The 27,922-nt window shown below is 38.5% G+C and overlaps 1 protein-coding gene and 1 non-coding gene across 8 annotated transcripts in view; one reads left to right on the top strand and one right to left on the bottom strand.

Moving 5' to 3' along the window:
• Positions 1–27,922, bottom strand: part of SRPK2 (SRSF protein kinase 2) — a 225,738-nt gene that overhangs the window by 108,603 nt on the left and 89,213 nt on the right. For 2 of the 7 annotated variants that reach the window (XM_089917784.1, XM_022554371.2), the window contains one exon: positions 20,097–20,160. The exons of the other annotated variants lie outside the window; for them this stretch is intronic. In XM_089917784.1, the coding sequence (XP_089773910.1) occupies positions 20,097–20,134 (38 nt within the window). In that variant the 5' untranslated portion in view covers positions 20,135–20,160. The remainder of the gene's footprint in view (positions 1–20,096; positions 20,161–27,922) is intronic. 7 annotated transcript variants of the gene reach the window in all.
• Positions 27,335–27,441, top strand: LOC115802676 (U6 spliceosomal RNA). Its single transcript, XR_004023202.1, has one exon. It is a non-coding gene; the product is annotated as a U6 spliceosomal RNA (small nuclear RNA).

A 27,922-nucleotide genomic window follows, 5' to 3' on the forward strand; every position in this document is an offset into this window, starting at 1 on the left:
TATGAAAACTTTGAAGACAGATTTAAATACAGTGATAAATGGTTGATAAGAATAAGAAAGCCAGAGCCCACCCACCCCTTTTAAGCCCGGATCTTGCTTTGTAGCAGCTTCACTGTTCTTCACTTTTGGCTTCCTGCCCTAGTCAGCAATGGCTCCTTACCTACAGGCTACTTCCTTACCTCTTTTCTCAAAGTATTCTCTTTTGAAGATGAACCCTGCTCACATTCCCTATCACCACTGATCATATTTTACCTACAGTAAATTCAACCTCTAGATCAAATACATTGGGCACAAACTAAAAGGTCAAAAGTAAATTTTCTATAAACTTATTTTTAGCCTTTTATGGAGCAATAGTGAAATAATCATTTTATCTGGAAGCAGTATGGAATGAACTACTTTAAAACATTTTTTCAAACCGAGTCCCAAGAATATAGAAGAGGTACAAAAAACACGCAAGGCAGCCTACATTATGCCTGGTTTACAGAGTTCCCTCCATATAAATCCTGGCCAGAAATTACAGTCAGGGACAAATGGAGGGAGAAGAAAAAAAAAAAAATTAACTTTAAAAGCCTAAACATAGATTGTAGTTTCAGAAAGTACAGGGTGAGCTAACAGCTGACCTTTGAACCTCACTAGTCTCCAAAAATGGAAAGATTTCTGGGTGATGAGAAAGAATATTGCTTTGAAACGGCAATGTCTAAAATACATTGTCTCCATGTTTTATTTTAAATATGGTCTTGATTTACTGTAGGACTTTACCTACTACAAATGAAAATATTTACTTGATATTTACCAAAATGTTTATTTATCAAATATTTCTATCTGATATATATATTTACTGAATATTTACCTAAGTGTTTAAGGTACTTAAATAAAAGTAACCTTTGGCAGCACTACTCCAGTTCACAGTCTGTAATCTTTATTTTTATTATCATTTTGTTTCAGTTTTTAAAAATGTTCAATAATCATTTTGTCAAATTGGAGTGAAGAGCTGAAAGGCAAGAAGATGGAAGAACTCTAAGTGAAAACAGAGAAATGATGTTAGAATACAAAATAAATTAACTTTTTTAAAGAAGATTGTGTTGTAAGAATGGGGTGTATATTTCGTTTTGTAATTTTGCTTCTGAAGAATTCTAATCCTGATACCAAAATTAGATGGTGGCAAACTGAGGTATATAACAGGGCTGATGGGCTAAATTTAGACGTTCCTTCTCTGCAGCATCTACCAGCTCCTAGACCATTTACTGAATTGTTATCTTGTCCTGAAAACTTCATATACATTATCTTCATGGACATTATCTCAGTTAAATTTCATGAGTACCCAACTGCTATGCATTCTTATATTTGCTTTATACAGATACAGAAACTGGGGCCCAAAGAAGGTTAACTACTTGCCCAAGGTAAACAAAGTCAGTCAGTGATCCGAGCTCAATCAAAAATCTGGCCTAGGGCTTCCCTGCTGGCACAGTGGTTGAGAGTCCGCCTGCCAGTGCAGGGGACACGGGTTCGTGACCCGGTCCGGGAAGATCCCACATGCCGCGGAGCGGCTGGGCCCGTGAGCCATGGCCACTGAGCCTGCGCGTCCGGAGCCTGTGCTCCACAACGGGAGAGGCCACAGCAGTGAGAGGCCCGCGTACCACAAAAAAAAAAAAAAAAAAAAAAAATCTGGCCTAATTCCAAAACATCACTATTTTTCTATGCCACATTCTCTCTCCTAAAACAATACCACCCACTGCCTCTTAAGCCTCTATTTCATATATATTATCTCCTTAAATCCTTACAATTCCATGTGAGGTGGGCATTATCATCTTTATTTTAAAAATCAGGAAAACTAAGACAAAGAAGTTAGGTAGCTAGCTAGGATTTAGTTTCTGGTTCACAGCTCCAAAGGCCATATAAGATACTCTTTCCAATGCATCATGATATTTCACACTGTCACTTCCATCTTGTGCCATTATCAACCTGGTTAATGACAGACATTTCTAAGTATGCTACTTCATCTGTAAAATGAACAACATGATATCAAGTGACCCTTCCATTTTAGGGCTCTAAGTTATATGATATACATCCCCTCTTCCTTTGCCTGCCTGTGAAGAAGAGACTGGAAATTTGGGCGGGGGGGAGGATGTAGATAAAACCCCACAGCGGTAAGTAAAGCAAAGTAACCATTATTAGGTTCTAATGTATACACAAAGATCTACTCATAGGCACACAAAGTCCCATCTGAAACAAGCAACAAAAAACAATCCAGAGCCTGTGCTTTGCCAACCCAAAATGAATCATCTATTTTTAGCTTAAACCCACTCAAGAGATGGCCTAGGCTGGTCTGCAGCAGCCAACTGAACAGTTGAACAGTCAACTGGGCTCACCAATGAATCTTGAAGGCAAGTCGGATCTCCAATCCTTAAGAGTAACCTTTGGCTTGACTGCAGCTATAAAGCAAATATAAGAACAGAAAGCTAGAAAGATTTTCAGTTTGCCAAGAAAGTAGCATTTCAAATATACAAATCTATTTCATTATGTTATTTACTCTGCTAGAAGGTGTGGCAAAGATTCAAAAAGCCTGGACATTTTTACATTCCAATCAATCCTCCAAGTCCAGATGAGTCACTTTACAGTTGGGGGATGTGAGAAGGAGCAAAGGTGGCAAGATTAAAATTAAAACCCTAAAATCACTTGCAAAACACCTTTAAATAATAAATGGTGAATTTAGGGCTGTGAACAAAGGTGAGAATTTTAATAAACTCTGAACTTGAGAAATGGTATAAAACTTTATATTTCAGTTATACAGATTATTTTATCTATAAATTAGAGCATATTATATTAATACATATATGCAGTTCAGCAGATCACCTAAATTTAAATGTGAGAACTGGCATAAATAAAATTTTCTCAATCCAATCTAGGGAGCTTTGCCTAGTATTCTGGATGCTGCCTTCAGTCTGACATTAATTGCCGAGTATGCTGCCAAGGCTCATGGCTCACAGGCAATTCTACAACAGGCAGGTGTTTCCAGAAGTAAAGCGTATACCCGAGAGAAGGCGCTGGAGACCCCACTGACAGCACGGCAGTCCTTTAAGGTCTCTGAGCCCAGGGAGGTGGGGTAAAACAGCTACAGAAAGAAACACTTAGCAAGGCTTTTCAGAAGAGAGTAAAACAAGAAGATACTGCCCAGCATTTTCTCATAAAAAAGACAAAAATAACTTTTTCTTAGCGAAAACTTGCTTACTAATTGGGAAAGAAATTTTAAAACCTTTATTCAAATAAACATTTATGTTGACTATATGGGCCAAAAGATGCTCTCGGTAACAGGAACATAAAGATAGGTAAAACTCCTTGTCTCTCGCATCTAGTACAGCAGTGTAAATGGCATACTAGGAGACAGAAACGGCAAGAAGCGCCCTCAGGGTGTGAGAGGAGCAGCTCAAAGCAGTGGCACCTGAGCAGTCGAGAGGTCAAGACAAGTCTGTTAGGAAGATAAAAGGGTGAAAGCACCATCGATGGCAGATCAGTAAGAACTCCAGATGAGGGGCACCAGATTGTGAAAGACCTACTTAAGCTACACCGAAGAGTCTCTTAAGCAACGTGATCCTGGAGGTGGGGCAAAGGGCAAAGGGGAGAGGCCAGCAGCGGTCAGAAAGAGACAGAGCAGTATCTGAGGCCAGAGCCAAGGAATGGCTGAGTAAAAGCAGCAAGACAAAGTCACAGGGGAGCAGACGAATTTGGCAAGAACTTCTGCAAAGGAATCGACAGGACCTAGTGACCAACTAGATGTAAACTGTAAGGAAAATGAGATACATTAACGCTGAGGCTTTTGGGTCTATAGACAGTTATAAATATTCACTTTTTTTAAATTAAAATAAGCAGAGTGACAAAATTTTAGAGCCAGAAGGGCCGTTCCCAGTCACAGTGAGCCCCAAAGCTGTAGAGCCTGGCAGTTAAGAAGTAACGTGAGCAAGAAGCCTGGCAGAGAGGTGACAGTGGCTCCAGCAGCTGCTACAAAGAACAGCTTGAAACTTACACATACATCTCAGCAAACTGCTCACTACCTGCTGGGTAAGATTAGGGGGCTTCCTTTTATCCTTGTATAGACCTCACAAAGCTTCCTGTTGCCTTCTGCTTTCTTTCAAAGATACTTACGATGTACTTTTAAACGCGCAGAGGCGGGTTACGCACAGGGTAGTTTTTGTCATTGACCCAAGAGCACACAAGGGCAGCCATAAACCAAAAGGATTATTTATTCTCTTTCCCTCCCCCTACAAATACATTTTACAAGGCAGAAAAGTGAAGCACAGACTGGCCATATAACCTATCTACCCGCACAGTGAGGAAGGATTAACAAGATAATGAGTTTGGTTTAGGGCGCGTTAAATTTTGACGTTCCAGCAGACATTTAGGTAATGGTGTAAAGCAGGCAGCTGGATATGTATGTCTGTAGCTCAGAATGGAGAGCTGGAGGTATAAATTCGGCAGTCAGCTCACAGATGGTACTCAACACCATGGCAACGTGAGAAATGAAACATGAAAGGTGAGACCATCTTCGGAGAGAATGCATGAGAAGAGAAACAGACCTCAGGCTGAAACCCTGAGGAAGGGCCAACGTATGCAATAAAGAAGAAATCAAAAGAGAAACTGAGAAGGATCACTTTTACCTCATCTTCTGTTCCAATTTCTACGCTAACAAAGAAACCTTCTGTATTTAGCACATCTATCTATTTTAGTGCCAGATATTTTGGATACTGAAGACAATCAACTATAAATTTTACCAATTTTGAAAGGTGGCCAGTTAGTGACAACAATCTTTCTTTCATTTGCCCAGAACTGTCAGGAGAAAAGGGATTGCCTAAGAGTGAAATCTTCTGATGAGTGGCATTTCCAGAAAAGGGAAGCTTTCCCTTTATGTGAATGGTTCGCAGAATCAGGTAGCTGAGTGTGAAGCACTGAGATACACAACGGTTAACCAGGATGAGCAATAGGGTAGAAGACAGCAAAAGTGTGAATTCTGTCCATGTGTGCTAGTTATACCTGCTCTGTTTCATGGCAAAGGTTGGCACTCCTAATCTCTTTCCTTTTTGGTACTTACATGTTGAAGTTACTGGAGAAAGAAATGAAGAGTATGAACTCTTATTAAATGCATGCAACCTGACTCAGGACACCTGCTACATAAAAATACTCAAAATCTCTGTTTTCAGACAATGTGCCCTGAGCACAGGGGTTGGAGCTGCAAAACATGGCTCTGAGGGTACTTTTACCACTAACTGAGGTGTGACATTGTTAAGTCGTAAACATACTGGTTTTCTTACCTACAAAGTGGGAATAGAACCATCTACAGTATGCTTCTACAAGCATTTCTTAAAGAATTAAGAGTGAATAGGAAAATGTGCTGTAAAACGAAAGGCATTTAACATTATGTCTTCCATGCTCTGGTTAGAGCAGATATAAAAAAAACAGTACTAGTATAATTTAAAATAATCATTCTTGGTTTTCTTAAAGAAGAGAAAGGGAACTGGGCAAACCAACTGCATTATGCAATGTTCCAGGACTCCAAATTTAAATACTGCAAGTTACTGGTTTACAAGAATCCTCTGGAATCTTAGATGCATCACTTCACTGTTTCAGGCATCACTTTTTCTTATGCAGAAAACAAGGGTGGAGGATACAGTGGATCTCCAATTTCCCTTCTTGCTATGATAATTTTCATCATTACATTCATCTATATATGCCTGGTCAAAAGAACAAGTTAAATGTTTTTGATTAATGAAAATGAATCGTTATAACTGAGCCGCATCATTCATAAATGCACTTTTACCTGCACCATCTCAACTATATTAAAGTTAGAGGGAAAATAATAATGTTGATAATGTGGCGATTGCTCCAAACATTTCTTTCAATAAGCCTATGACTTGGAACGACACGAGACATGACGATAAATCTTCGATTCCTTCACATGAGTTCTTGTTGCCCAAAGCATGATTCTATCATGGAGCTGAATGTTATTCTAATGTTTAAATTTAAATACATTATTTTGCACCACATGCCCTCAAATGCAAACAGTGCAAGAAGAGAAAAACTTATGTGTTGTATCACTGGAGAAAAGGCTGCTGTCATGATGTCAGTCATTACATAATTTCACATTTGCAGACATACAGCTTTTAACTTACATACATGCAAGGAGTGATGCCACTGAACCCTTAATGGGAATTTAAAAGTTCAGAGTTACATAAAGTACCAAGTCACATCAGGTAACTAGAGAATGCCTCAACTTTAGAAAAATTAACGTCTGTGGATCCACTTTTAAAATATTAAATTTGAAGAAATTTCTTGGAAAGTGCTTGATTTGCATTTATCTAAAAGTATTTCTACAAACAGATACTTCATAACATCTAGTCCTAAGAAACAGAAGGCCTTTAATGTTCTCCATAAAAATCTGTGATTCCATTAAACAATCAGATGGGTGATTAGCGGTAAGTTTTACTACTATGAAAATCAGTTCCATCTTTGTCATAAGCCATTGAATATTTTATAGTAACACTGAGAGAAGCGGGGGATAATAACTATTTTTCCTCAGGGGACCACAAAATAGGGCCTAAGCTGCTGCTGGGAACATGGCTGACTTCAGGGCAGCAACAGCAGCAGAAACTTCTAAGGGGGATGTGACCATGGAGGAACAAAGCGAGGGTGAACTGGACACTGCACAGCTCATAACACACAAGTTCTTGATTTGTTCACCGTGAAACAGATATTTGCATCTACAGTGAAAGAGAAGTATACAAAGATACCACAACAGCAATAAATCCATCAATACACTCGCCCTTCACCTACAAAAGCTCAGAAAAAAACGATAGTCCTAAACTGAAAAGAAAATCACATATAACAAACCAAGGTGTTTATGTATTGTATCACAGGCAGCCAAGCATTCCTCTAGAGAAGTCTTTCCATTATTCAAACAGACTGTCAAATTAAAACCAATAAAATATGCAAAAAGCAAGCAAGCATTGAATCTCTTTTTCTTAAAAAGACTGAGCTGAGCAACAAAATAAAAATCTTTCTTCCACAATTCTATGTTTAATCCCATCAGACTTGCTTTTCCATAAATGAATATAACTTTGTAGTCAACGTAACTGTAAACCTTCTTCAGCCCAGCATTAAACAGAGGCTCCTCCTGCAAGCTAAGGATTATCCTGACCCTCAAAACAGGATGTCCCTTTTCATCCGGAGTCCAAAGAATACTATCATAAATCACTACTAAACTGTTAAGGGGGGTTGGGGGGAGGCTAGTGAGGGGAAAAGGCTAGTGAGGGAGACAAGAACTGATTTTCAAAATCAAATTTTGTTTTCTCTTTTTGGCCGTGCCGTGGGTCATGCAGGACCACCAGGGAAGTCCTTGGGTTTTTTTTTTAAGCTCTGGCTAAAACAATATCAAGAAGAACAAACTGAGAATAATCTGTGTATGTGTATATGTGTTGAATAGCTTAAACCACGAATTCATCAGATAACACAGACTTGGAAATTTGTCTATCTCATTTTATCTTTCTCTTTAAAACCGAACATTATTGCTTTTCCTATTAATAAGACACTGTTAAGTTAGTAGAACATTAAAAAGAAGACTTAAAATTTAGTTAAGTGGGGGCTTCCCTGGTGGCGCAGTGGTTGAGAGTCCGCCTGCTGATGCAGGGGACACGGGTTCACGCCCCGGTCCGCGAAGATCCCACATGCCGCGGAGCGGCTGGGCCCGTGAGCCATGGCCGCTGAGTCTGCGCGTCCAGAGCCTGTGCTCCGCAATGGGAGACGCCACAACAGTGAGAGGCCCTGGTACCACAAAAAAAAAAAAAAAAGAGTAAGGGGGACTAAGCAAAAAACTAAAAATATGTTTATCAAAGGACAAATAGTGAATGCAATTTCCTTTATATGACCAATCTGAGTTAAAATAAAGGAAATAAACTCTTTTACCCATACACTATAATACTGTCAGCATAAAAAGAGCAAAATAATAAGAAAATGGAATAGGATAGGGTGAAGATTAGGAAAGAAAAACAATAAGGAGGGCTTCCCTGGTGGTGCAGTGGTTAAGGATCCACCTACTAATTCAGGAGACACAGGTTTAATCCCTGGTCCTGGAATATCCCACATGCCGCGAAGCAACTAAAGCCATGCGCCACAACTACGGAGCCTGTGCTCTAGAGCCCACGAGCCACAACCACTGAAGTCCATGCGCCTAGAGCCGGTGCTCCACAACTAGAGAAGCCACTGCAGTGAGAAGACCGTGAACCGCAACCAAGAGTCACCCGCGCTCCCCGCAACTAGAGAAAGCCCGTGTGCAGCAATGAAGACCCAAAACAGCCAAAACTAAAACAAATAAATAAATTTATAAAAAATATATATAATTATTTTCTAAATGAAAAAAGAAAGATTAAAACAGCAGAGGTCACGGGCATTCTCATCTGAAAATATTATTCAGTGCTTTAAATTTTAAATTAAAGTCAAATAAAATTTAAAATTTATTCTTTGGTCATGAGAGCCACTTATTTGATGCTCTGTAAGGCATGCCTATATTATAGAACCTTCCATCACTACAGAAAGTCTATTGTACAGCACTGGCCTGGAGTGTTTTAAATAATTTACAGAAGTGATGCTTTATATATCCACCGGGAAAAGACTTCTGTCACAAATTGGTGATAGAGCATTTTGAGACGAACATTTCGTATTTTTAATATTTCATATTCATGATTATCAGGAATCTTGCAATCATGATTAACCATATATAACATAGAAAAAATACTTAAGGTTCAGCAGGCCAACTATCTGTCTTTAGAGTATCTCTACCCATCCAAACAAATAAGGAACCACCCTCTTTTTAAAGCCTTGAAGGAAAACATATTTCATAGCCTCTCTTGGTAATCCTCCCAGAATCAAGGAATTCATCTGCCCTCTCTCACTCAAATGGTAAATACTGCTATAATTTTTCTACCCATTTCCAGAACAGAAGAACAACATTTGGCCACCAACTCTACAGGATATACCGCAACCTTCAATCTTAGAAGAAAAAAAATGCATTTCTTTGAACTTCCTTAAAAGACCTTACTTTATGCCCTAAGGAACATGTACCTGTTCTCAACATAGGCAGAACACCTCCCTTACTGAAACCTTTCAATGATCCTTGTAAACGACAGCACAGAATTCAAAAACCTTACCACTGCATAGAAGAGTCCTCGCCACCAGAGTACATCATCTCTCTCTCACCTATCTTCCAATCTTTTCCTCCACCTCCTTCCCAGCCTTATGGAATCATTTAGAGCTCCCAGACGGTACCTCGACATTTCATTTCACTATGACTTCTGCCGTGCTGCTTCCTCCGCCTGCAAGGCTAACCTGAGGACTTGGACTTTAGATTCTGGTCCTCCTTCTCTACACTCCCTAGCCCTACTCTCCCCAAAAGATTCAAACTCCAGCATTTTGTCAAAAGGAAGCTCTTGACGAAAAAGGTGATTAAATTTTGCAATAGTCAGTGAATACTTACTGAACATCCACAAGGCTCTGGTTTAACAAGGAAGGTTTGAGAATCTTAATTCCTGTATCTTAAAAAAAATAATAAAACAAAAAGGGAAAACCAACCATCTGTGTTGAATGTTATGTCATCTGTCTGGAGTGAGAAGCTTAGATCATTTAACTTCTTGAAATCTCTTAAAAATTAAGATTCATCAGCATGAACACTAACTACACCCAAGGCATTTATCAATAATAAATGCCTAAGTGAATACAACAGTTGAATGTGTCTTATATCTTGTTAAAGTGGATCGTACTGACCTCACTTTCACTTATGAACAACCCGATGGAAACACCAAAGGGACCACAACAACATTTGGCTTTACTAGAGGGAAGAGGCAAGGAGCAGAGGGACTGATAAGTCGACGCCGCCTGGCATATTGCTCAGAGTCATCTATACAACACTCAAAAAGAGACTAATGTAAGAATCCCAAATCAGCGTGTAAACAAAAAGGTTCATTATACACTGCCAGTGAGAGTGTAAAGCTGCACTTTCTGGAGGCAATTTAACACTCTCTATCGAGAATCTTACAAGTTGGCTTTGTAAGTGATTCCATTTCTAAGATCAAGACTCAATAAATAAAATTATGGTACATCCATCCATATCATGGAATCAGTCCTGTGCAGCCTTTTAAAATTACAGCATTTTTAAAAAATGATGCTATTGAAGATTACTTAATAACATCAGGAAAACTGCGTAAGTGTGAAAAGCTAATTCCAAAATAATTTGTCAGTATGATACTGGGTTTCTTGTTGGTGATGGTGTTATTAATGTTTAAGTAAATCTGCTCAAATTTTATAGGTATACGTTACACTAAGACAAAAATTAAACTTAAATTAATAACCGTGACTTACTTTTAATGATAAAAGCATGGTGCTTTTTGTTTACTTTTTAATCTGAATTTTCTAAAATGAATAAATGTTATCTTCTGAGATATGTGGGAAAAGATTATGTTAAATAATAATAATCGTAATTACGGAAAGTTTGGTTCTCCTGAATAAACTAGTATATTTTCTCCTTACAGATAATAAGAGCAATGTAACGTTTTTTTTCTTTTGTTTGGCTGTCGGAAAACATAAAGCCAGATTTGTCAGTCACCTTCAGGAGCTGCACAGCAAACACCACATATCGGGGTGTGCATCTGACTGTCCTCCCTCGAAACCTTCTACCCTGACCTGAATTTTCTCTGACCCTTTTTCTACTGCATTGTAGATATTATTCTAGCTAGCGTCAAAATCTTTTTTGTGGAGAGGGATGGAGGCAAAGAGGAAAAAGAAGGAAAGGGGGAAAGGAGAAAAAGGATGAGGTGGCAGTTGTACAAGCAGAGCACTGTTCTACCTCTGTAGTTTTCAGATTATTTACTAAAGTTTAAGTTCCACCATAATGGATACGTAATAAATATTTGTAGAATAAATAAATGAAGATAACAACTCCCCAATTTGAGAAATGCATCTCTTTTGGGGGTTCTTCCTACTCTAAACAGTTGATATCTCACTGAATTTTTGGTATCTTAGCATGTGGTTATTAGAGGAGTAGTCACCAGTGCTTTTGCACGTTTGAAATGTCAGAGAAACCCATAAACACATCGCTTAACAAGACAATTGTTTGACTTGTATTCTATAGATAATGCTTAGTACTCACAGGATGTGAAACTCAGCAACTCTGCGCAGGTCTGTGGTTCACAAATTGTAAATCAATGTGCTACAGTACAGTAGAAGAGTGTTTATCATGAACAGAATTTAGATAAGATGCTTTTTCTTTAAATGACTGGTACAAGTTTGTTTTGTTTTTTAATCTGCACCATCATTTAAAATAAGAGATGTTACAAGAAAAGCAAATTTTCAACTTTTCCTAAAAATCACAAGAACTGGCACAACTTGGTCTGTATTTCAACATGGCAATTATCAGCAGAAGCTGTCACCTCTTTAGATGCGGCTGTGGTCTCCAGGTTGCCAGAGTCCCCAAGAGGCCCTCATCGCTCATTTATACGGGCCGTCGGGAGACAACTGTGTTTGTAACTCTGCACACCACAGCACTAGTCTTAATATAAGTTCCCCCCAAATGCAATTACTGGTTATTTGTAATTCTTTCAAAGAGTGCCAATGGCCTCCCACCATAGAGTCGTCCATGATACAGTAACTCAGCACTGCACACCCAAGAAAACGACCAAGGTATGTCAGGGTTAAAGCCACCCACCAAAGCCTCTTCTGCTTTTGTGCTGCCGTTGCTGCTCCCTGATTTCCCAATAACTGAGTGGCTAGTACACAGCAGCTGCTGATGAATGTTGGATGGATGAATGGAGGATGGATAGATGACAAATGTAATCTATACTAAAATTAGTCTTAATTTCTTCCAACTACTGGCACATAAAGAATTCTGCCTCAAAGGGAATCTGCAGTATGATTATTTAGAGCTATTTTTTATTGGTGCCATTGTTATTCTTATAATAGCTGCTCACATTTGTTCAAAACTTCCCTGAACAACCATTTTGGGGGAAGGGGGTTCCCAAAGTGAAGAAGTGCCACTGCTGGTATATAAAATAATCTTAGGTGATACTTTGGACTAGGTATTGAATCACATACTGAGAAAACTACTCCTTTCCCAAGTTTCTTTAAATCTTTCTAAGTATATCAAAGAGCAAGTCTCACTTTGGTGCTAACACCAAAGTGTTAAGTGCTTTTATGACACTGGCCAATTTAATTTCCCTTGTAAACAGAGGGAGCATATGGCTCAGGCCTGAAGCCTTTATCAGACAACAGAATCTAGACAGGATTTAACCATAACTGTTTTTAAAGGCAAATGATACTGTTTCTCCCGTTCTGGTAGTGATAGAAAGATTCCCTTTTAAAGAAAATTAACATTTAAAGAGCATTATAAAATTTTATGTCGTATGTATTTTATCACAGTAAAAAATTAAACAAAAAAAGATATTAAGTAAATAACAGTAGAGGGTGGAGTGCAACCATGACAAAACACCAAGATGATATTCAAAATACTGACATTTGGGAAATAAAAGGCTATATGGTTTGATGTTACCAGTATGGCGCAAAGATGGAAAGTGTTCAGATTTACTTTAATTTCTATTTTACATTAAAACAAATGTAAAAAAAAAGAAAAATATATATATAAAATAAACTGTGCATTTTTATGGTGATAGAAAAACCTAAGATTTGTAATCTTGACAGTTCGTAAGAGTTAAATTAGTTTATGACTATACTTGACCATATGATTATATATATATAATTGACTATCTATAACAATATATGGCTATAAGTTATTAATCTATGCCAATACCATAGAAATAGATATCTCCCTATAACGTAAAAAGTCTTCCCACAAAGTTCATAATTTATAAGCTGCAAATGATGACATAAAATAAAAATATTTTGTGCTGAGAGCACTTCTATATTTAAGATCATAAGTTGGGGCGAATAGTAAGTAAACCAGTAAGAAGACCAAATGTCACCAATACTCCCCACTGTCAAACAGCAGCTGTGACAAATGCTGCAAAGGAGAGATGCATGATTCTGTAACGGTTATAACAGGCGTAATTTGACCTAGGCAGGGCTTCCTTGAGATGAGAAGGCTGGGAGCAGCAAAACAGCAAGGCAGGGGGAACATGACCAAAGTCAAGGAGTCTGAGTCTAGGCTGGAGAGTACAGGTGCTCAATGGCCCAGGTATGGAGTTTACCTTTATGCCAAGAACAATGGGAAGACAGCAGAAGAGTTTGTAAAGTGGAGTTACCTACCTGAGCAGATCTGCATTCTGAAAGGCTTGCTCTGGCTGTAACGTGGCAAGCCTCCCAAGAGGCATCAGGAAACAGAATCAAAGTTTAAACAGGTTACAAACTAACAAAATAATTTAGGAACTGCATCTAGACCAAAACATACCAAAATGTCATAATTTCTTCGTCAGATCTGTGTGGCCTACCTGCATCAAGAGTTTTAAAGGAGAGAGGACTGAAGCTCCAGGGAGGGGTTCTCAGGGTGGGGTGCCTGAGTACCAACAACTGCTGGGTTCTGGTCACTTCCCTGCTTCCCAGTCCAAGCTTGTCTTTTGTATGTTTTACCCGAGAGGTTTCTAATAAGGGTCAACTGAAGAAATGGTTTTGTTACTGAAACCAAATCTGAAAACTGATGTTAACACCCGTGGCCTCTAAGACCCAGGTAAAAGACTAGACTAGAAGCAGTCTGTGGGAGAGCAGTACCTCAGATGACTACACCCTATGGTTCCTGTTTGGTCTAAACTTCTCATTGTGATCTTCTTCATAAGAGATGGTACTCGGAAATAGTCCCCTATTTGCTTCTAATCCTCCTCCAAAAGGTTCAAACTCTGGGTCACCCTGGCACACCAACCAGAATGCTACAAGAGAAAGGAGGAAAGGAGGGAAGGGAAAAGGAAAGGGGAGGGAAGAGAGAAAGAATACACAGTACCAGGTGGCAAGGCCTTGGAGCACAGCTGGTGAGGGTGCAGACTGGCACGTTCACTTTGTAAAGCTGGCAATACCCACCGAAGCTCAGCAATGGCGCTCCCAGGGACGACATGCAACAGAAATGGTATGCAAAGGTTCATTCGCCAAAAGACATGTATACAAAGGCTCGCAGAAGCACTATTCCTAAAAGCCACCACCTGCAAACATCCCACATGCTCATCAACAGAATGGATTATCTACTGTGAGGTATATTCCTATGGTGAATACTGTACAGCAATGAGACTGAGTCAATTACAGCTACACATGAAAACACGGATGAATCTCACATAGGTAACATCAGGAGAAGACGGACCAAAAGACTACACAGAGGGTTTCTGTTTATATATAATACTCAAAAACAGATAAAACAACTGACTAGGGGCTTCCCAGGTGGCGCAGTGGTTGAGAGTCCGCCTGCCGATGCAGGGGACGTGGGTTTGTGCCCCGGTCCGGGAGGATCCTGCATGCCGCGGAGCGGCTGGGCCCGTGAGCCGTGGCCGCTGGGCCTTCACGTCCAGAGCCTGTGCTCCGCGGCGGGAGAGACCGCAGCAGTGAGAGGCCCGCGTACCGGAAAAAAAAAAAACAAAAAACTGACTAGTCATGTTCAGAAATAATCTCAATTTCTACCTTAATACTAAAGCCCAAAATTAATTACAGACTTAAATATGAAGAGCTGAAAACTTCTAGAAGTAAGCATATCAAAAACCTTAGTGACCTTGGGCTTGGCAAAGATTTCTTAGATACAACACATAAACCACAAACTACACAAGAAAAAAATCAATAAACTAAATTTTATAATGATCTGTGATCTATGCACTTTCCCATCTACAATTTAAATATTACAAAATATTAAATAAAAGCAGAAGAAAGCATAAAGACTGAATAGATGGAAGGCAACCCAGTCAGCCACTGTCAACTCAGCTCACCACTCAAGAAAAACTACATCTCAAATACTTCTATCCTGCAAATACAGAAACAAAGCCAAGAGTGGCAGAGTTGAGGGGTGGAAAAGGAAAAAATAGTTATCATTAGCTGCCCGTCCTACCCTTTGAGTTGGAATGGGAAGGGGACAGGTCCAATGAAGAAAGCATCTGTTATAAAATTTGGCTCTCCTCCCACGACTACTCTTAATTCACCACAGAGACATGGAGGAAAATATACTCAACATAAGAGCAAATAAAAGACACCTTGATCCTGGATCGTTTTCCACTGAACATCCTTTACTTTCTTCTCTCTTCATCTAGTCCCATCCTTATTTATTTATTCTCTCCCTTCTGTTCTCCTGATTCTTCCAGACTTCTCTTTTTGCTTTCTGCAACCATGCATTACTATCATATGTCCTTTTCTCTTCACTGAAGAGGCTCCAAATTAAGAAAAGGAATTAAAATATATACACAAAAATAGCACAGGTTCTTTATGTTATTTCAAATGCCCTTATACTGGGGGAGGGGCAACATACCAATCTCATCACTTCTCACCAATTCTGTTTATATAGCATTGGTAGAATATAAGCCACAGCATAATTATTTTTATGATACTTTCTCCCTCTCCCTTTTTCTCTTCTTTAAAAGGTAGCTAGCAACTTCTCAAGTCAACTATGTGCTAGCTATGTGGGATGCTAAAGATATAGGATACTACTTCATATCTATTCCAGTATAAGGACCCCTTTTAACACCAAAAAATGTCAAAAACACATACACAACAAGAGATGATCCTTTTAGTATCCGTTCCCTGAGAAAATGCAATCCTACAAAGGCACCGATATTTCATTAACTTTTGACTAATTGTGAACCTTATTAATCACAACATCCATTCACATTTTACAATAGCAAATGTGAGCAATGCTTAGTGTGAATGCAGATTCTCAGCTTCTCAAGCCCCTTATCTCAGGACCTCCTCAACCCTCCATGGACTCAGCCTAGATGGACTGGGAAGCATAGCTCTCAGCACTCTGGGCTCAACTCTTCTGTATTAAGTATTGTCTGCTTTTGTTCATGATTCACTGAAGAAGTAGTAATAGAGTTTGAAAAAATTTGAGGCAGAGTGAAGTGTTTTCTGTTCACTCAGGACCTTTCTGGGAATGATTTAATCAGAGTCTCCCTACAGCACACCCCACTTTCTCCTCTCTTAGAACTAGTATCTGAAAATGTTTAATAAATGATTACTACCTTTCTTCCAGCTCTTACCATTATTACTATATGCCTCTTCCCCACCTACTCTAACCCCATAAATTTCCACATCCCTGGAGTGTTTTAGCTAGGAAAAGGTAAGAAGAAACAAAAACTTGAAAAACCTAATTTTTGCATCAAATAAATTTTTACGGCTTTTTTTTTTTTTTACATTAAGTAGCGGCAGATGAAGAACTAAAATTATGCTCGACCCTTGTCTCTACCATGGTTAAGCTGAATATAATCCATCTATCCAACAGCAGCTCAATTAAAAGGAAAATATTCACTGTAGGGTTTATTCCTAAAATCTGCAGAAGGGCACTCTCTTGCAACAGATATGTCTTCCTCTTAACTGGCAATAACATACAAATCAGGCTCATTTTTTTTTTTTATTCATTCAATAATGTTCTCTGTCCTTAATTTTAAAAATGGGTAAGTTGACATTTTTCTCTCTCTCCAAAATATAAAACCAAAAACTAAATTACAACTTTTGTCACCCCACTGTTTTTTGTCTTATGAGTCAGCCATTCGGAAGAGAAGGGCTCCACACCTCCCCTGCTAAATGATATTCAATGGACACCCCTCCATTCTGTTAAAGGTTAAAAAAAAAAAAAAAAAAGAATTTATATTTCAAGGTGGTATTGCGATTTGTTAACATATTTTCGGGGCTTCCCTGGTGGTGCAGTGGTTGGGAGTCCACCTGCTGATGCAGGGGACGTGGGTTCGTGTCCCGGTCCGGGAAGATCCCACATGCCGCGGAGCAGCTGGGCCCGTGAGCCATGGCCGCTGAGCCTGCGCGTCCGGAGCCTGTGCTCCGCAACGGGAGAGGCCACAACAGTGAGAGGCCCGCGTACCGGGGGAAAAAAAAAAAAGATAACATATTTTCTAATTCAGGTCACAAAAAAACTTCAAAACTCCATTACAATATAACTTAAATCATATTTGTATGTATTCTCAATGAATGATCCTTAAGAGTCTACAAAAATAAAGTCTGTTTTGCTTTTCCCATTTTACAATATTGTCTGAAAAAAAAAATAATTCAACCACTGCCAGCTGTCACAGGACTAGCAATTCTCATTAAGCGGGTGGAAAATATGAGATGGAAAGACTATTATGAACATCTGTTTATATATCTATCACATTTTGTATTTAAAAACATCGTTCCTCCACTCGGTTCTCTGAGATATCATATCAAACTATCACTCTAGGGGACTTCCCTGGTGGTGCAGTGGTTAAGAATTCGCCTGCCAATGCAGGGGGAGACGGGTTCGAGCCCTGGTCCGGGAAGATCCCACATGCCACGGAGCTGCTGCGCCCGTGCGCCACAACTGTTGAGCCTGCGCTCTAGAGCCTGCGAGCCACAACTACTGAAGCCGGTGCGCCTGGAGCCCATGCTCTGCAACAAGAGAAGCCACCGCAATGAGAAGACCGCGCACCGCAATGAAGAGTAGCCCCCGCTCACCGCAACTAGAGAAAGCCCGCGCACAGCAATGAAGACCCGACACAGCCGTACATACATACAAACATAAGATCATGCTATACTGCAGACAGTGAACAAAAATCAATCGTGACAAATGATAACTTGGTTTCTCACAGGTAGCTTCTCCCCTCTTTAAAGAAAAACAGGGTCTCTTCATCCTTTTTACCAAAAAATACGTGGGAATACTGACTATAGGTAAATGCCAAATATCATTAAGACTCATGCCATGCTTCAAATAACTATTTAAAATAAAACAAAGACTTTAAAAATTTAGGTGATTAGAGAACAAGGAATTGCAGAATGTGGTGGTAATGCTACATGATACTATAAACTATTAAATTGCTGGGGCAAATATAGTCTTCCTAAGCCATGAATGTTTTTTTAAAATTCAGATTCTTGTTTTTCAAGTTCTTCCAAATAAAATAAGAAGACAAATGATGACCGTGATTGTATAATTTATTTAAAGGAGGGGGAGAAAAGAGTAATTTCTATTTTTAATATTTCTACATTAATAAAACAACTTCTATGTTGGCAAAGTGTTGGCTTAGCCATAAGCTACATTTATACCCATTAAGTCAGCATATCACAATTGCCAAATATATGTGTAAGCACCCCCCAAAAGAGTAACAAACAAAGCAAGCAAGCTCTGGTAAAATGTGTATAGAGTTGTCATAAGCACAGTGGCAGATTTCTAAACTTTAAAATCATGTCTGCATTCATCCTCCCTTTTCATCAAATTTAACCACAGGAGCTTAGGTGAAACAATAATAATAATTTTTAAATAAATATATGTAATCACCAATTATTTTAGAATCTTTCCTTATAAGAGTGTATTTTAACTACAAAAACCTCACCCATTCCTAACTTGTTTCTCAATAATATTCACCCATTCTGTTTAACCTTCAATTTCTCAATAGAGAACACATGCTACTCAAAAAGCCAACGTAATTATTGTTGTAATGCCATTAAGAATGCTCTTCCTAGTAACAAAACTCTAATATTACAGTTGGTACCCGGTACGTTCACTATTTACACCACCATCCTCTCCCCTTCCCATCACCACCATTTTACTGGCAGAATATTCACAAGGCTGAAGGTTGTTTTTCATCTCAGCAAAGAGAATGCTTAAAATGGGATGGCTAGCCACAAACCAGAAGTTAGAAGCTACATAAAAATAAACACAAATGTGTCTAAATTTTTCTATGTTCAACCTCTAAAGAAAGCAGTAACATCCTTCCTTATTCATAATTCCCTAAATTAAAGCCAGGAGCCTTTCACCCAAATATACTAATAAATTGATTTAATGTCATCATTTTGCCATCACATCATGTTCTCCATACACTAGTGTACTATAATTAAATTCATTTTACCATGCTGGGTTCTTCACCTCCTATTTTCTTTCCAGGGTTTTTCCTATATCATTCTTTAACTACCAAAGTATTTCTCCATAATATTTTCCTAAATATTAAATCTATGAACAAAAAGACAACCCTGAAGACTAACCAGGGAAAAGATAAATCAACACACCTTAATACAAAATACCAACATTACGTATAAACTATTAGGCAACCAACAGAAAGGTAAGCATCAACTGTATGCCCAAGAACCTCAATTTAAAATATTATGTAGTAGAAACAATTTTGGTAAACAGAAGTGAACACACATTTACATATCAAAATAGGCAACTATAGACCCATTTCTGACTTGAGAGAAACATATCTTAATTCTGTTTATTAAGTAAAATAGGCATTTTATGAAAATATCTCCTTAGAGGTATAATCATTCGATTGACAGATAAAATAATTGCTTTAAAAATACTTCTGAGTCATTTTGTCCTTACCTGCAGGCATGAACCATTACTGCATGCAGTGACTGTTCCATTTCCTAGCACAGACTTGAAGAAGCATCATATCTCTCTTTCAGAATGTGACTAATATGTGGGTTTGCAATTCCTAAGCTATTTACAAATGGCACTCCCTTTCCACATAAGAAAATATTTAATACAACCGAAAGCTAGGTATTTTTAACCTAGATCTTACAAACAATATTGGTAATTTTGTGTAGCAACAACGTCAAAATACAGGAAACAAACCTAGTACTAGTATTTCCTTAAAGAATGCAAGATTTCTGTTTATTTTTTAGCTAAGGATATTATTTTTTAAAGCCTTCAACAGCTGTCGCACACGGGCCACCAGTCTGCTGTGTTATGGTGTGCATGCTGCAGCTCATTAGGCTTCACTATTCTTTTTTAAAATCAATTAGCCTTTGTAAAAGCAGAACAGCTTACCGAAATACACATCTTCAAAACAGCACAATGACCAGCATGCAATACGATACGTTATATAGCAAACTTGACAAGAAAAAAATACACCCTGATTTGTTTCTTAGCAATGCTACACCATTAATTGTTCATGCAAGAGATGTAGCTGTACCTTTCTGAAGAGGACGACTTCTCAGAGTTAACTGACATCAGCAGCTCAATCTTCTGCTTGATTTCTGGAAAAATCAGAAAATATTCACAACCAAGATTGCCTGCCCTTGCTTTCAAGCCTTATATCAAGAGATTTTTCTTCCCTAATCCCTTTTGTTCAAAATGAGGCCACAAGATTCGCAGTACTTCTGTTAGGACTGGGATTCAATGGTGCTCTAAAGGGAAGAAGCTCCAGAGGCATCAGGCCTTGCTAAACTATGCACATGACTGTTTATGAAAGCAGGAAGTACCATTTCTTTCAAGCAGAGGGGTGTTTTCTTTTTTTAAGGTAGAACTAGCATGGCTCTACAGGAAGATTTTTAAATGCAGCGAATTAAAATACAAACCAAAAATGCTAACAACTAGATTGAACATACCAGATAATTTAAGAAGTCTTGGTAATGAAGTTACAGACTGTAATAAACAGACAGGCAACCCTTGGCTACTTCTATTTCATCAGCCCTGAAAAATATGGCTCAGTGAATCATTTTTATCACTTAAGAATGAAATATTAAACCAGAATCCCAATTTTTAGACTAAAAATATTTTAATCTGCTATAATTTATTGATTGTCTTTAAAGGTACATTTATATCTACTCCCTAACTCCTTTAGAAAAACACTTCTGTTTTACACCTTTAATTTTCCCCTCCTCCTTCGCAGTACAGCACAAGTGAACAGCAACACCCAGTTACCAAGCAGATAATATACTTGTCCTTTTAGAAGAGGACTGACAACGCTATCTACAACAGAAATGTAAGTGCCAATTCAATTTAATTAAAAGATCATTGCCGATACTGATTCGGAAAAAAAAGATTATAGACAAAAAGGGAAGGTGAGGTAAAAATAAAAGAGGAAAAAGAGAAGGAAAAAAAACCTAACACATTTCCTTTAAAATATTAACCATTAATATAAAGCACATAATTTTACATGAGTAAAACTGATGAGGTCCTATTATCTAGACTATTTCACATATAAAGCTGTTTTCCTATTTGTAAATGTGTTTTCCTATTCAAAATCTTAAAAATTCACATACCAAATATAAAACACAATCCCACTAAATCTATAGGCAGTTTCAGGATTTCAAAGTAGACCTCAATAGTTTGGTGTTTTTTTTTAAAGGATAAAACAAATTTTAATTTTTAAGAATCTTGATTCTAGAAATCCAAGGAATATGAAATATAAAGGAAAAAAGGAAAATAATTAGTTGCATAAAATACAATGGGCCTGTACAGAAATATCCTCTCAGTGTTGTTAAAATAAGAGTTTTTCCAAATTTTTTAAGCTAACAACTTCATCCAATGGGCATTATAAAGCTGGCATGGATATCTAATGAGAGCATGGACTCTACCACAGGCTACAGCCAAACTACCAATGGGGAGAGCATATAGCACAGTGGTGAAATTGAGATGATGATAATGAAACTTACCTTGAGGAGTCTTACGTGGATTACAGAGCCTGGCACCTGGTGCCGTAGTGAATGCTCAGTAACGCCCCGTTTAAAAAGAGCATGGCATTTAAGAACTCAGGCTCCAGGATCCGCCGCCAAGCAGCCTAGGATTTGAAAGCAGGCTTCTCCATCATTTTTAACAGCCATATGACCTTGGGGAAATAAACTCACTAAGCCTCTATCTCCTCTCCTATAAAATGGGGATAATAATTCTACATGAAGGGCTGTTGTAAGGATTTAATGACATAACCCATGAAAGGCACGTAGTGTTGTACTTGGAACGTAGTAATAAGCCCTCACTGCCTAGCAAAGGATGGGATCCTAAATAAATATTTGTTGAATGACCTAATGAGGTATACTAGGTCTGTTCCATTTTAAAGAGCTTTTCTATAGTTTTAATCCACCTTCTCCTTCTTACTACCAACCTTAACATTCACCTTTTTATCACCGTAGTATTGATATTATTATATGTGGAAATTAAACTTTAACCTGTGTCTCAGCCTTCCTTTCTAGAGGAATTATTCTCGGTTTATCAACTAGCCACTTCAGGAATGAGGTGACACTTGAATTCTTCTTCACTGTGGCAATTTTTCATTCCAAAAAGACAGAAAGTTCACACTTCAGGGTATCTCTATAGTATCTGTGCACTTAAGCTGAAAGTCCCCAAGATTAAACTGCATAGCTCTAATGAAGTATATGCCCATCTTACATATATTAGAAAGAAAAGTTAAAGCTCTAAACCATTTTCTGGCTGGTGACTTTGGAAGCTACGAACCAAAAAGGTTTCAAATAATTCATGGAAAGGTTTCCAACATGATTGTCACATTTTTTTTCAAACCTTCAGATCTGTTTATAGCTCCAGAAGGACTGAAAGGTTCAGGAATGTTCACAAATACCACATTAACATTGTATCCACTGAGGGCCATGCATTCCCTCTACACTCCTATCTAATCCTTATCAATACCAGCCAAGGGTCTGATTACTCCCCATGTTCATTCTACCACAATAAACGCCACAGTCCTGGGGGGCTTTGATGTTCATGTCAATATGATTCCAAACACCCTTGGTTAAGGGCCTTGGGCTCCTCAATAGTGTCCTGAACCTCTGATCACCTGAGTCATCTACTACCATGACCACACGTAGGATGCTCTCCTACACACACTGCAAATACGTCCCCCAAATTAGTTGTTTTTCTATATCTATACTGGATATTTCACAGTATCCAGGGCCCTATACTTTATTTTTCTGCAATTAATCCCACCAGTCTTTTCCTTTACGAATTACGGTTTTCCTGTTAAACTCACATTTCCTTATTTCACAAATAAATAAGCAAGTAGTACCTATATCTCTAATACTTCATTTTCTACTCAATAACATGAGTTTGAAGACTCCTGGAACACTTAGGGTCCACAGTTGAACCAATCCCTAAGAACCCTGACAAGGAATAGCAGTGAACAATAACTACTACCAAAACATAGTCCAGTAAAGAAGGTGCTTCAAAGATTCAGACCCTAGAAGAGAAACTGGGCAGTCCTGAATCCACCTAGAATCCTAAGAGCAATAGCAAAATAAGCATAACACAGGGCTCCCATGGAGAGGATCCACTACCGTGTCCTTTAAGATCACTAAACACCGAGCATGAGCTCACAAAGGACGCTTATTTTTATGACATGGAAATTAAATAAGACATCATAATTGGGCAAACAGTTCTACCTAAACTCGTAGACCTACATCCTTTTAACATCGGTGTTATTCTAACAGATTTACTAAATTTCCTCTCACTTGGCAAATTTGGAGCCATTTCAGGCTACAAGAAACAGGTATGTGCTCAGGTTACTTCAGGTGACAGGATAATACAGCAAGAATACATCTAGAAGTTAAGAAGAGGAAAAAAAATGCCTCAGTAGGCCTCAGAACCAGAATCCTGTTCAGAAGACGGGGCAGCTCTTGAAACCCAGTTACAATACCAAGTGCTCTGAGGGACTGTTCTCCACCTTAACCTTTCCCCATCCTGGCGGTCAAAACCTCTGACCCTAATTCCATTTCTCCCTTCGCTACCAACTCGTAACTACTTCTCTTTACTTCACATGTTCACAGATTCTCCTGCCTTGGAATGCATACTTATGGCCTTCTCTCACCTTAAGCGAGTATCTTTAAGGGGCTCCTGTTTAAGCTCGCAAGAAGGCCTGCAGACACTTTTCCTGCTCAGGTGTCAATCCATGATACTACCATCTGGGACCAAGTATTGAGGTCCTGACTCAAAATTCAAGAGACTGACACAAAAGAGACTCTTCATAAAGGGACAGGAGTAAAGCAAGCTCTCTGAGACATCTAGGAAGATCAATGATTAACTGCTCCCAACATCCTGAAGATCAGTCTAGCCTAAAAAGGAGTCCCTGTTATCCCAGCATTCATTATTCAAGTTTTCTTTGTGATGAGAATGCACAGAAAAGCAAAAATTGTGCAAAAAATGACCACTGATAAACTGACCATTCAAACAACTGTCCCTGATATTCACCAGCCTCTACCCCCATCCATCAAATGCCTTCTCTGTTCAGTCTCTCACTGATGGTCATACAGCCCAACAATTCAAACAAAATGCAAGTCCAGAGCAAAGTGAACACTGAAAATCTGAAACAAAGGATGGAACTTTAGACAAAGATGACGGACAATACTAAAGAAATGTTAGAATCCCAGGCAAACCCACTGACAAATGACAATATAGAAAGGAGTTAAGAAGGTTAGTAATTGTTAAGAGTAATCAACAAGGACAATAATATGCTAAATGTCTCAGAAATGATAATTATTTGATTATGAGAGACTACTGGGGGAAAATAATAATACTCTTAAATAGTCTGCAAAAATATCCAACATTACAATTGCATTACTACTTAAAAGATATCCAGTCACATTATTACAGTCACCCCTTGCTATTCATGGGGTGGGGGGGGCTGACTGGTTCCAGGACTCCCACCCCCACCCCCTACCCACTGCTGATAACAAAATCCACGAATGCTCAAGTCCCTTATATAAATGAGGTAGTACAGGCAGCCCTCAGTATCCATGGATTCAGAACCCACAGGGATCAACTGTATATAAAACTTAATACGAATATGTATGTCAGAAACAATCAGCACTTGATACACTCTTCCTTCTAAAACTCAGTAAACTCAGTACATATTTTTCAACTACAGCTTGAACTTTTGTTAAATAAAATAAGCTTACTTCTAAAATCTGATTTTATTTTTCAAAATAAAGTCTCAATTTCACCCGCCTTCCTTAAAAGCAGTCTTTTTCTGGTATCAAATTTCCTCCTGCTATAGTTCCAAAACAGTATTACTTTATGTTCCTGAATATAGTACAATGCCAACCAACAACAATATGTATGCTCCAAACTCTACAATGGGGCGGGCTGGGGTGGGCGGGGGGAATTGGTGGGGGATTGGAGGAGGAGGAGAAGAACGTGGTCTCAGGCTGGTTAGGTTTCTGGCTTAAAACTTTCAAGGTAGCTAATGCTGCCACTTACAAGAAACTTCACTTCCTAAAGAAAATGTTTTCCTCTGTCAGTTTTAAAATTATTATTCTGAGTGCAACTTATAACCCAAAAGAAATGCTAGTTTAAAAGGAAAGACTTGTTATTGATTTCCAAATCCTAGTAAGGAAAGTGGGTCAATCCCCTAAAATTGGGGTTCCCCTTCTCACCCACCCCCCCCCCCGGAAGCCACCAAGCAAGAAGGCAGACAAAAGAGACCAATGCTAGGGTTGTGTCTGCACCAGGCCAAGACCCCAGATCATCCATCCTAACACTGTATGGAGCACCATAAAACTTTAAGTTCATCACACAGTACTTGTTACCGATGCTTGGTTATTTTTATGTTGAGGAATTTCAGAAACAAATACAAAACTGCATTAAAGTGTGAAAATATGAATGTTTAAATAAATTCCTATTTCTATTAGCCTCACCATCAATGACTTCTATTAGCAATGAAATGTAATGAAATTAATCCCTGAAAACTGTCTACAGGTTTCTCACCACAGCAGAGTATCATTAATAGTTAATCTAGCCACTAAACAGAACAAAGGCACTCTTAACCCTCGCTCTGTTGGGGAGACAGAAGAAGTAACACAAGTTCTTAGATAACTGAGCTGTTACTGTTACACTCAGGGTGAGATCCAATGCTCTATTCACCATGAAATCAAGTTTTAAAACATTCTCTATTTTATACTTACAAAATAATTATCACTTGTACATTTTACTGGTATAATATATGAATTTTAGAAATTATATCAGATAATAGTAATCAGAAAAAGGAAGTATTTTTATAATGCTAACCTAAAGATAGTTTTTCTTACTAGATATTAATATACAACTGAAACTACTCGGTTCTCCAAAATTATGACTTACAGTGTCCTAAATTAAGACTGTTTAATTTCATTTACAATTTTGGCACATAAAGAACTCTGGGTTCACCAAAGAAGTCAAGGCCCACTCAACCATCTTAAAAAGAAAATTCACTATCTTAAGAGGTGACAAAATTATTGTGCAAGGTTTATTTATATGTGTAAGAAAACAAGCCATATCAAAATGTGTGCGTATAAGGAGGAATCAGTGTCCCCAGCTCCTAACCAACATTAACTTTCAAACTTAGGAACTGAAATTTATGTGATATAGTCCAATTTTTCCACCTTTCTATACTCCTTCAGTAAGAACAGGTACTGAGCTAGGTGGTACCTGAACAGGGGGAAGAAAAAATATGTCACAAAAATATGTAAGGCAAAATTCCTTCCCTTAGAGAGTTCACAGTCTAATATTTAACATTTAGCTTGAACCAAATAGCTTATTTAAGCCCCTTATATGAATTAACTCATTTAATCCCCACAACAACTGGAGAAGGTACGTACTCAATATTTCCATTTTACATGCATAGAAACTGAAGCTTTGAAAGTTTAAGAAATTTTCTCAAGATTCCAGGGCTAAACAACTCCACTTAGAATAGCATCAAAAATAAAATATTTAGGAATAAATTCAACCAAGGTGAGAGACTTGTACAATGAAAACTACAAAACACTGTTGAAAAAAGTTAAAGACCCAAATAATTGGAAAGACATCCTGTGTTCATGGATTGGAATATTTACTATTGTTAAGACGGCAATATTCCTCAAATTGATCTACAGAGTCATACAATCCCTATCAAAATTCCAACTGCCTTTTTTTGCAGAAATCGACAAGCTGACCCTAAAATTCATATGGAAATGTCAAGGGACCCTGAATAGGCAAAACAATCCTTAAAAAAGTAGAACAAAGTTGCAAGGCTCACACATAAATTTCAAAACTTACTACAAAGCTACAGTAATCAAAACAGTGGGGAACTGGCATAAAGATAGACATATAGATCAATGCAATGGAATTAGAGTGCAGAAATAAACCCTCACACTACAGTCAACTGATTTTTGACAAGCGTGCCAAGGCCATTCAACGGGGAAAGACAGTCTCTTCAAAAGATGGTGCTCAAAACTGGATGTCCACATGCAAAAGAATAAAGCTGGACTCCTGTCTCACACCATATACAAAATATTAATTCAAACTGGACCAAAGACCTAAATATAAAGGCTGAAAGTATAAAATTTTTAAAAGGAAACATAGGTGTAAACCTTTATTTTCGATTAGGTTAAAGTTTCTTAAATATGACACCAAAAGCACAAAGAACAGAAGAATAAATAGATGCACTGAACGTAAGAATTAAAAACTTTTGTGCTCGCTTCAGCAGCACATATACTAAAATTGGAATGATACAGAGAAGGTTAGCATGGCCCCTGCGCAAGGATGACACGCAAATTCGTGAAGCATTCTGTATTTTTTCACAGCAAAGGAAGCCATAAACAAGATGAAAAGACAGCCCTCAGAATGGGAGAAAAGATTTGCAAATGGAGCAACTGACAAAGGATTAATCTCCAAAATATACAAACAGCTCATGCAGCTCAATATCAAAAAACCAAACAACCCAATCCCAAAATGGGCAGAAGACCTAAACAGACATTTCTCCAAAGAAGATACACAGATTGCCAACAAACACATGAAAGGATGCTCAGCATCACTAATCATTAGAGAAATGCAAATCAAAACTACAATGAGGGGGCTTCCCTGGCGGCACAGCGGTTGAGAGTCCGCCTGCCGATGCGGGGAACACGGGTTCGTGTCCAGGTCCGGGAAGATCCTACATGCGGCGCAGCGGCTGGGCCCGTGAGCCATGGCCGCTGAGCCTGCGCGTCCAGACCCTGTGCTCCGCAACGGGAGAGGCCACAACAGTGAGACGCCCGCGTACCGCCAAAAAAAAAAAAA

This window comes from Delphinapterus leucas, chromosome 9, assembly GCF_059928025.1.
Source record: "Delphinapterus leucas isolate spDelLeu-1000000601 "Yukka" chromosome 9, BTC_Dleu_Yukka2, whole genome shotgun sequence".
NCBI classification, from domain to species: Eukaryota; Metazoa; Chordata; class Mammalia; order Artiodactyla; family Monodontidae; genus Delphinapterus; species Delphinapterus leucas.